The sequence below is a fragment of the Centropristis striata genome, chromosome 10, assembly GCF_030273125.1.
Source record: "Centropristis striata isolate RG_2023a ecotype Rhode Island chromosome 10, C.striata_1.0, whole genome shotgun sequence".
Lineage (NCBI taxonomy): Eukaryota > Metazoa > Chordata > Actinopteri > Perciformes > Serranidae > Centropristis > Centropristis striata.
The window spans coordinates 38,592,640-38,603,969 of record NC_081526.1 but is presented as its reverse complement, the minus strand read 5'-3'; the positions used below and the strand labels follow the sequence as shown (position 1 = coordinate 38,603,969).

General features: G+C 34.0%; 1 protein-coding gene across 1 annotated transcript in view; it reads left to right on the top strand.

Moving 5' to 3' along the window:
- Positions 1 to 836: 836 nt before the first annotated feature.
- Positions 837 to 11,330, top strand: part of f5 (coagulation factor V) — a 28,208-nt gene continuing 17,714 nt past the window's right edge. The window contains exons 1-7 of the mRNA XM_059342189.1: positions 837 to 1,098; positions 2,897 to 2,979; positions 6,094 to 6,216; positions 7,085 to 7,297; positions 7,975 to 8,130; positions 10,250 to 10,471; positions 11,122 to 11,287. Of these exons, the coding sequence (XP_059198172.1) occupies positions 938 to 1,098; positions 2,897 to 2,979; positions 6,094 to 6,216; positions 7,085 to 7,297; positions 7,975 to 8,130; positions 10,250 to 10,471; positions 11,122 to 11,287 (1,124 nt within the window). The 5' untranslated portion in view covers positions 837 to 937. The remainder of the gene's footprint in view (positions 1,099 to 2,896; positions 2,980 to 6,093; positions 6,217 to 7,084; positions 7,298 to 7,974; positions 8,131 to 10,249; positions 10,472 to 11,121; positions 11,288 to 11,330) is intronic.

Below are 11,330 nucleotides of genomic sequence, written 5' to 3'. Positions count from 1 at the left end.
TTGTATTTCATTTCATTATATTTTATATTACATGCCTTTTTATTTTTACTATTTACCGTTTTTCTTTAATGGATATTTTTATTGTTTCTTATATTTGTTATTGTATTTTATTTCATTTTATTTTATATTACATGCCTTTTTATTTTTACTATTTACTGTTTTTCTTTAATGAATATTTATTTATTTAATTGTATTTTCTTTATCTTTCCATATTAATTATTTCTTTATTTTCTTTAATGTATATTTTTATTGCTTTTTATATTCTGTTAATATTTTTAATTTACTTTTATATTCTATACATTTTTTCTTACTATATATATATATATATATATATATATATATAAATAAAATAAAATAATATATATATATATTATTTTATTTTATTTTATTTTATTTATATTTTGAAAATGGATTCTAACATATTTATATTAATTGTATTTTTTTTTATATAATTTACACAATAAGTAAGTATTTTTCTTAACAATCAACATATTGAATCTATTCCGATGTAATTTACAACATTTTTTGGTGGTTGCTGGTGATGAAATGTGTTTATTTTACATTTGAGAGTTTCACTCTTGAATTATGACGTGTTTTTGCAAAGTGATTTCTCTGGCACATTCTGAGGTTTAGAGTAATTGTCAATATAATTCTTATAACTGTTTGTTTTTCAGAGATGATGGGAATTAGCACGCCCCTCAGGGTTGACTCAGAGCAGAAACACACAAGGTTTCAATTACAAGAGAGAGAGAGAGATAGAAAAAAAAAAAAAAAAGCTGAGACACAGTTCATTGCCCTGGGACAAAATGTTTAAAGGCTGCTGTGTGTGTGTGTGTGTGTGTCAGTAACAGATAAAGCAGAGAGCAGACTCTCTGTCAGATCTCACGTTCTTCTCTTGTAGAATAGACCAGTCTCACCTGCAGGACTGATCCCAGATATGAGGCTCTGTTCCTGGGCTGGAGCTCTGCGTCTCCTGCCTGTCCTGGTCCTCCTGACTGTCCTCCATGTCAAAGCGGACCAGCAGCAAACCAAGGAGAGACACTATTACATCGCTGCTGTGGAGATAGACTGGGACTACTCCGGCAATGGAGCACACAGGTACGACTCTTATTGGAGCCAGTGGCGGAAAGTAACAAAGTACATTTACTCAAGTACTTTTTTAAAAGTCATCTTAAAACCTATTTTTATTCCTTGGCTTTTAACCACGCATGAGACTCTGCTCTTGTTTTTAGTGTTTTATGGTTTGCTTTTATTTATTGTTTTTTAAATTGTCTTTTAAAAAGCAATAAATCTATTTATTTTAGTGTTTATTTCCTGTTTTATTTATTTTATTGTCTCTTGTTCTGTTTGTTTATGTACAGCACTTTGTTGCTGCTGTTGTTGTTTTAAAGTGCTTTACAAATAAAGTTGAGTTGAGTTGAGAGTTGAGTACTCTACTTAAGTACAATTTTGACTTACTTGTACTTTACTTGAGTATTTCCATTTTATGTAACTTTATACTTCTACTCCACTACATTTTAGAGGCAAATATTGTACTTTTTACTCCACTACATTTAGCTGACAGCTTTAGTTACTTTACAGGTCGAGATTTAACATAAAAAAAATACATTTAAAGTGATTTGACTTGTTGTTTTTTAATTAAACCTTGTAACAGTATATTAAATAGTTAAAACGATCCCTAACTTGATCAAATTACATTTGATAACTTGTGCTGCTTACATAAATACATCATAATATTAATCCAATAATATACTTGATATATATAAAACACTCTGAGTGGGTCCATTCTGCATAACGTGTACTTTTACTTTTGATACTTTAAGCACATTTTGATGCTGATACTTTTGTACTTTTACTTCAGTAAGTTTTGAATGCAGGACTTTTACTTGTAGTGGAGTAATTTCACAGTGTGGTATTAGTACTTTTACTTAAGTAAGAGATCTGAATACTTCTCCCACCACTGGTTGGAGGATTTCTGATATTAAATGAGGAGAATTAGACATGCAACAGGTGCTCAAGACCATATTTTGACTCAGAACCACTTTTGGACAGTCAGCTCTCTCAATTAAAGGTTGTAAAATCTGGAATACATTACCAACTGAAATAAAATCAATAACTAATCCTGAAACATTCACAAAAAACACTAAGTGTTGGCTCAAAGCAAACCAGAGCTGTACCCATTCTTAAAGTCTTATAGTCTTAAGTAGTTTTCTTTTTCTCTGTTATTTATTTCTTTTCTCCTTATTGTTGTATAGATTTATGATGATTTTAAACTCTAAGCTATATTTATACAGGGTTTATTTTATTTGTTTATTTTTCTCAGGGTAAATGTATATTGTAATTGTTTGTAATTGTATTATATTTTGTAGATGGCGTAATTACATTGGATTTTCATAGTATTGTGATTTTGTATGTAGTTGTAAAAGCCCAACTAGGGACGGGAGTTGAAAATTAGCTGAAGCTATAAATCTCTGTATGCATGTCCTGTATCTATGCTAACTGCATTGTCCCTATCAAATAAAATACATTAAACATTAAACATTATACATTATGAGATTATATTTGCTATTTATTTGTATTTCTGTCTCATTAATATCTATTTATTTGAATTCTGTTCATCTAAAAAGACTTGACTGCCATTCTTGAAGTTGTTTACTGTGTAAAAACAGTCCATTCTGTCCTTGTTTCATTTCTCAGGCCGCCTGTTGATTGTGTCAGCATTACACACTGACACACAAACACACTGAGACAGATCCTCATCACACACATTACTTGCATTACAAGGATAAGGAAACTTGTGCCTCTGTATCTTGAAGTCCATATCTGTCTGATACAGGATGCTGTGTGTTCTGCTGGAGTCCTGATTCATGTTTTGTGTTTTTCCTTTCTCTTTTAGGTCTGGTCCCACCTATAAGAAAGTGGTCTTCAGGGAATATGACAAAGACTTCAGACAGGCGAAGACTCATCCCCCCTGGTTAGGTAATTCTGTCTGGCTCTGATTATTGAGAAATGTTCATCCTGTCTCCTTTCGTTTTTTCCTAAGAATTGTCTAGAAAGGAATTGATATGTACATTTCTTAAAATGTTGCCTAAAAGGAATGATGTACTATGCTTGGAGGGAAATAGGGAAATGTTGAACTGGTACACTAATTAAAAAATATGGCAAAATTGAATAAAATAATAAATAAGTTCTGACACAAAACGAAAATGCTTTCTTACAGGGCACAAGGGGTTATTCAGTGTCTGGTTTGATATAGAAATGCAGTGATTTTGGAAGATTCTGTTGAGACTTGTCAGTACAAGCAATAATTAAAACATCAAATGACAGAATATGGTTCTGAGTCTATATGTGAAGGAGCATTGAAGTTGTTGTGAAGGGTTGAAGTGGCTGAAAAGAAAGTTCTTTAGGCGCCAGAAGATATTACAAACCCTTATTAAATTGAGCATGTTTTATTTTCTTTAATATAAAATAGATAGATAGATAGATAGATAGATAGATAGATAGATAGATAGATAGATAGATAGATAGAGAGATAGATAGATAGATAGATAGATAGATAGATAGATAGATAGATAGATAGATAGATAGATAGATAGATAGATAGATAGATAGATAGATAGATAGATAGATAGATATACTTTATTTATCCCAAGCTGGGAAATTACAGAAAAAAAGGGTTGCAAAAGTGATAAAGGAACAATGGGTACTGGGGGAAAAGCAAGAAAAAAATCCCTTTTAATTATCACTTATGTGTCTGTATCTGCAGAGACTCTTTTTGCTTGTATTTTGTCTTTTCTTTTCATTTCGCTGTGTTCGAGATGTTTCTGGCTGTCTCCTTTGGGCAGTTAGTTGTGGTGTAGCTGGCTGTAAGCATGCATCATAGAGGAAGCTACAAAAATGGTGCACACAGTGACAAAACAACAACTATAGTAAGGTGAAACGCCAAGCGTACAAAGCTCAGGTTTGCTTTTAACCACTGAGCTGGAAGAGAGGGGACAACAACAAGTGCTTAAAACCTGCACAGACAAATCCTTCTCATTGTGAAACTATATATACCTGTTTCACTTCCTTCTGTTCTTAAAAACACGAATGAATCAGCAGGAACTGAACAACTATCCCAAGTGAATACTTTCATTTTGCTTATTATAAGTACCAAAGTACATTCAGCTTTTCAGGAACGTTCCTAAGAAATAACAGTTACATATTAACAGTGGCGGAAAGTAACAAAGTACATTTACTCAAGTACTCTACTTAAGTACAATTTTGACTTACTTGTACTTTATTTGAGTATTTCCATTTTATGTAACTTTATACTTCTACTCCACTACATTTTAGAGGCAAATATTGTACTTTTTACTCCACTACATTTAGCTGACAGCTTTAGTTACTTTACAGGTCGAGATTTAACATAAAAAAATACATTTAAAGTGATTTGACTTGTTGTTTTTTAATTAAACCTTGTAACAGTATATTAAATAGTTAAAACGATCCCTAACTTGATCAAATTACATTTGATTACTTGTGCTGCTTGCATAAATACATCATAATATTAATCCAATAATATACTTGATATATATAAAACACTCTGAGTGGGTCCATTCTGCATAACGTGTACTTTTACTTTTGATACTTTAAGTACATTTTGATGCTGATACTTTTGTACTTTTACTTCAGTAAGTTTTGAATGCAGGACTTTTACTTGTAGTGGAGTAATTTCACAGTGTGATATTAGTACTTTTACTGAAGTAAGAGATCTGAATACTTCTCCCACCACTGCATATTAACCCCTTTCTGGGCTTTCATCAGGTAGATCAGCTGTTCTCAACCTTGGGGTCGGGACCCCAATTGGGGTTGCGAGATGATTTCTGGGGGTCGCCAAATCATTTTGGAAGTCAGCTCTGTCTCCACTGTGTTAATGTGTGTTTTCGTCTTTTTGGTCATTTTGTGTCTTTTTGGTCATTTTGTGTCTTTTTTGGGTCATTTTGTGTCTTTTTTGGTCATTTTGTTTCTTTTTTTGGGCCATTTTGTTTCTTTTTTGGGTCATTTTGTGTCTTTTTTTGGTCATTTTGTGTCTTTTTTGGTAATTTTGTTTCTTTTCTGGTGAATTTGTGTCTTTTTTGGTCATTTTGTTTCCTTTTTTTGGTCATTTTGGTTTTTTTTTGGGTCATTTTGTGTCTTTTTTGGGTCATTTTGTTTCCTTTTTTTGGTCATTTTGTTTCTTTTTTGGGTCATTTTGTGTCTTTTTTTGGTCATTTTGTTTCTTTTTTTGGGCCATTTTGTTTCTTTTTTGGGTCATTTTGTGTCTTTTTTTGGTCATTTTGTGTCTTTTTTGGTCATTTTGTGTCTTTTTTGGTCATTTTGTTTCTTTTCTGGTGAATTTGTGTCTTTTTTGGTCATTTTGTGTCTTTTTTGGTCATTTTGTTTCTTTTTTGGGCCATTTTGTTTCTTTTTTGGGTCATTTTGTGTCTTTTTTTGATCATTTTGTGTCTTTTTTGGTCATTTTGTTTCTTTTCTGGTGAATTTGTGTCTTTTTTGGTCATTTTGTTTCCTTTTTTTGGTCATTTTGTTTCTTTTTTGGGTCATTTTGTGTCTTTTTTTGGGTCATTTTGTGTCTTTTTTTGGTCATTTTGTGTCTTTTTTTGGTCATTTTGTGTCTTTTTTTGGTCATTTTGTTTCTTTTTTTGGGCCATTTTGTTTCTTTTTTGGGGTCATTTTGTGTCTTTTTTGGTCATTTTGTTTCTTTTTTGGGCCATTTTGTTTCTTTTTTGGGTCATTTTGTGTCTTTTTTGGTCATTTTGTTTCTTTTCTGGTGAATTTGTGTCTTTTTTGGTCATTTTGTTTCCTTTTTTTGGTCATTTTGTTTCTTTTTTGGGTCATTTTGTGTCTTTTTTTGGTCATTTTGTGTCTTTTTTGGTCAACTTCAAGTGAGCAGGGGTCGCGGACAACATGCATGGTAAATTGGGGGTCGCGACTCAAAAAGGTTGAGAACCACTGAGGTAGATAACATTACAATCTAGTCAGTGACTCAACAGAAACACAGTGATGAGTCAGTTTAACTTTATGTTTAAGTCTGAATGATTTGTTTCCCTGCAGGTCTGCTGGGACCCACGCTGAGGGCCGAGGAGGGAGAAACCATTGTCGTCACTTTCAGAAACATGGCCTCTGAACCACACAGCATCCACCCACACGGGGTCTCTTATGGGAAACAGTCGGAGGGTGGGTGCAGATCACTGTGACAGCTGTGGTAGACCTGCAGACAGCAGAGACACTCTGTAACAGTCTGAGGTCACAGTGGGTGCTCATCATGTTACTCATTTATATAATTACACAAGATTGACCAACACAACAAACAACCTTGTTTGTCTTTTTTTTAAATATTAACCAGGACAGGCTGATTATCAAAGCAGACAGTACTGAAGTCCAACAGGAAATCACTGCTGAGCCTGAGGACAGACTGACTGTGCATGAAGGAAATTAATATTACGTGCTCATTATTTGTTTTTAATGCAAAAGTCAGAGTGCAGAGGAATTAAAGTTAAATTTAAGAAAATGTTGCAGGAAACTCTTCATTAAGTCCTCATTGTTTTGGGGATTTGTCGTCTCACAAATCTTGTTAGTAAAGAAAATAATCTGCTCAGACGGCAACATGGCAACAGGATTTAATTAATTAATTAATTAATTTATTTATTTATTAATTTTTTATTAATTTTTTTTAAACTTTGTTTATTAAGTTTTTTCACAATAAAACACAGACATACAGGAACACTCAGAACAGAATCCCCACCCCAGAAAGCGAAAACAAATATATAGATAGATAAACAACAATAATAATAATGATCAATAGATGACTCAATCTAAGACAATATAAGTTAAGTATGTTGTAAAAGAGGACATCTATAAACATAAAAAAGGAGAGAATTTTACAGGAAAACAAAACAAAAATAACAAGCAAAAAACACTAGAGAAGTACAGTTCATACTGAAGAGTATTTAAGCGGGTTGTCATCTCAGCACAATGAAAGGATTTAATTAATTTATAAGGGGAGTTTTTTTATTTAAACTGAATTCTTTGCTTGTTGTTGCAGGAGCTAACTACTTTGACAACACGTCACAGAAAGAGAAGGAGGACGACTTTGTGCATCCCAACAGTGAACACGTTTACTACTGGGAGGTGACCTCAGAGGTCTCTCCACAGCAGCAGGACCCCACCTGCCTCACCTACACCTACATCTCACACAAGAACGTGGTGGAGGACTACAACACGGGCCTCATTGGAGCTTTACTCGTCTGCAAGCCTGGTAAGGAGTTAAACGCTGTCAATCACAAAAGATGAGTCGCTGCTGCTACATAAACAAACTCTCTCTCTCTCTCTCTCTCAATTCAATTCAATTCAATTCAATTGGCTTTATTGGCATGACGTAACAATGTATATATTGCCAAAGCAAGCATCAGAAAAAAAGATAACAAGATAAAGAAAGCATTATTTACAATAGATTATTATAATTCTGTTATTCATTTTAGATGAAAAGAAAAACTAATAACAATAAAAGAAAGCAATATTTACAATCATTGAATTACAATCAACATATAATTTATACAATCTAACTGTCCCAGCAAAAAAAGAAGAAAAAATAGAATAAAAAATAAAAACAGACTGCTGCTAATCTAATCTAGAGGTCTGTGACTCTTCCCCGAGGAGGAGCGGCAGTTTTTCCTCATCTGACCATTTTAAAAAAACCTTTTTTGACGGATTCACGAAATACTTAATACTTAACTTAATACTTAACTTAACTAACACGAAATACTTATTTCGTTCCCACGAATTAGTATCTCGTGGCCACGAGATACTAATTCGTGGGAACGTTATAGCTATTTCGTGGCCACAATTTAATTTTTCTTTTCCCATGTCATCTCTGGGGCTCCGTATGTATCTCTGTCTCAGGCTGACTTTTTTTTTTTCTCTTTCTCTCTGCAGGCAGTCTGGATGAGACGGGGCATCAGATCGGCGTCCACCATGAGTACGTCTTCCTGTTTGGGGTTTTTGATGAAAGAGAGAGCCAGTACAAACAGAAAGGCTACGGCGACCACGTCAAGTACACCATCAACGGATACACCATGGGAGCGCTGCCTGGTCAGTCTGCACATTCAGTCAGAGAGTGAGACAGTCAGTCAGGTGTTCAGGTATCCTGGAGATGTTTTCTTTAAAGTATGATATGCAGATGACTCATAAAAACACCTCACACTGAGTTCTGGCTAATTATCAGACAAGCCTCCAGTCAGAGCTGCAGGTATCCATGACGCCAGTGTTGATGTTTCACACTAAGTTGGCTTTAACTGCCTGTAAGACACTGATGACTGATCCTCAGGTCTGAGGTGTGTGGATGATTTTGTTTTCACCTTGTGAGTCTGTGTGTGCGTCATCGTGGAAAAATGTGGTCCTGAAGACACTTCCTGTAGTGGGAAATACCACATGAGTGGTTTTAAGTACTTTGCATGTGTTTATATGTCTGTCTGATGACAGATATTGATGTAGATGTCAAGAAACTTTCACAAGATGGTCTGTAGTCTGTATGGATAAATCTTTCAATAATGTATTAATCCTTTGGTTAGTTTTTGATGAATAATTTGGTCAATATTATAAGACAGAGAATAGTTCAACTGAATTTCACATAACCCAAATCAAGTCTTTAGATGTCTTGTTTTGTCCAACAGTTCAAAAACAACAACAAATTCAGTTTACTTTTAACTTAAGGCCAGAAAAATATGCAGATTCTCACAGCTGTGAAGCTGGAACCATCAGACGTTTGCATTTGCATCTTTTGTTAATTTTTCTTTAAATGGTGTGAAAACAGCCAAAAGCTGCACAAGATCATTTTTGTGGATTAAATGATCTCTTGTTAATTACTTTTCTGTTAACTAATTGAATAGTTGTTTGAGGACTTGATAAGTACCCACTATATATAAAAACAGAATAAAATTCTCCAGGGAAGCTGATATATGAAAAATCTGGTAATCTTTACCTCCAACTTGTTCATTGCCATTTTATATCCAAGCAACTCATTGTGAACTAATTATCACTTAGTTAAACCATCAACACTCTTAATGATAACTTACATTTTATGGTAGAATTTGTGGTATAGAGTCAGTGAAAAGACACTCAGCAGATGTGCTCTGTAACAAAACAAAGTTAAAATTAGGGGTGTGCCATATCGTATCGTTCACGATAATACCGGTATATTTTTTTCATGGTTAAAAAAAATGCATATCATGATATTGGCAACATTCCTACTTCTTGATGTAGTGGCGTAAGGTTAACATTAGCTAACAATTAAAGTTGTTTTAATCACAAAAAGCTACTTACTGTCTGTCGCTAAACACATGCAGCTTTCAAAATAAGAGCACAGCGTGTTAGCAGAATCTACCACAGAACTTCCAAGAAGACTGTCAAAATAAGATGCCTTAAATAAAACATACAAGAACCTTTATTTGTCATTAAAATATGCCCCTGAAACCCCTAAATGGTTATTTTTATTATTTCCTCATACAGTTTTTTTTATTTATTTGGCAACTGTTGAGATTTGCACTTCACACTACATTTTAGATTTTTATTTATTTATACTAAAAAAAAACATATTTTCTATATATTTTTAAGTATTTCCTAATATCGTCAAGAATATCGTTATCGCAAAAATAGCCTGAAATTTTGTATCTTTTTTGTTAATTCTGTGTCTTTTTTGGTGATTTTGTGTCCTTTTTTAAATAATTTTGTGTCTTTTTTTTGGTAATTTTGTGTCTTTTTAAAAAATAGTTTTGTGTCTTTTTTGGTAATTCTGCGTCTTTTTTTTGGTAATTTTGTGTCGTTTTTAGTAATTTTGTGTCTTTTTTAATAATTTTGTGTCTTGTTAAAATAGTTTTGTGTCTTTTTTGGTAATTATGTCTTTTTTGTGTCATTTTTGAATAATTTTGTGTCTTTTTTGGTAATTATGTGTCTATTTTGGTAATTTTGTGTCTTCTTTTGGTAATTTTGTTTCTTTTAAATAATTTTGTCTTTTTTGGTAATTATGTGTCTTCTTTTGATCATTTTGTGTCCTTTTTTAGTAATTTTGTGTCTTTTTTTTTATCATTTTCATACTGCCTCCAGCGGCCCCCAGGTAATTTGAGTTTGAGACCCCTGTTTTAGGGCCATATTGCCCACCCCTAGTTAAAATACACAAAGTGAGCAACAGTTTCCTGTCTTGTTTGCTGTGCAGATGTCAGCATGTGTGCCTACGCCCCTGTTAGCCTGCACCTGGTGGGGATGAGCTCCGAGCCCGAGGTGTTCTCGGTGCATATGAACGGTCAGGTGCTGCAGCAGACCGGACACAAAGTGTCGTCAGTGGGCCTCATCAGCGGCTCCACCGCCACCGCCACCATGGTGGCGCTGCACCAGGGCCGCTGGCTGCTCTCCTCTCACACCGTCAAACACATGGAGGGTAAGAGGGTTTCTCTGCACATCTATCATCCACACAGTGGTGGAAAGTAACTAAGTACATTTACTCAAGTACTGTACTTAAGTGCAATGTTGAGGTACTTTTACATTACTTGAGTATTTCTATTTTATGTAACTTTATACTTCTACTCCACTACATTTTTAGGCAAATATTGTACTTTTTACTCCACTACATTTAGCTGACAGCTTTAGTTACTTTTCAGGTCGAAATTTAACATAAAAACTTTAAAAAATTAAAGTCATGAGACATTTTTTTTTAAGTTAAACCTCACAACAGTATATTAAGTGGTTAAAATCAGCCCCATTTAAAAAAAAAAAATCAAAGCACTACTTGCATAAATGCATCAATACAAATAATCTAATAATATATTAGATAATACATTACAATGAGTGGGGGCGTGCTGCATAACGAGTACTTTTACTTTTGATACTTTAAGTACATTTTGATGCTGATACTTTTGTACTTTTACTTCAGTAAGTTTTGAATGCAGGACTTTTACTTGTAGTGGAGTAATTTCACAGTGAGGTATTAGTACTTTTACTTAAGTAAAGGATCTGAATACTTGTTACACCACTGCATCCACACATAATGTCACTAAATATGCAAGGTGAAACATGTTTGTGGCTTTGCAGCTGGCATGCATGGTTTTGTGGAGGTGAAGGAGTGTGAGGACTTTAAAGCTCCCCGGAGGAGGATGACCATAGAAGAGAAAAGATTCAGCAAGGAGTGGACGTACTACATCGCTGCAGAGGAGGTGATCTGGGACTACGCTCCTAACGCGCTGGAACACATGGACGAGTAAGCAGCATTTACTTTAGACACTCTATTTTTACATTACATT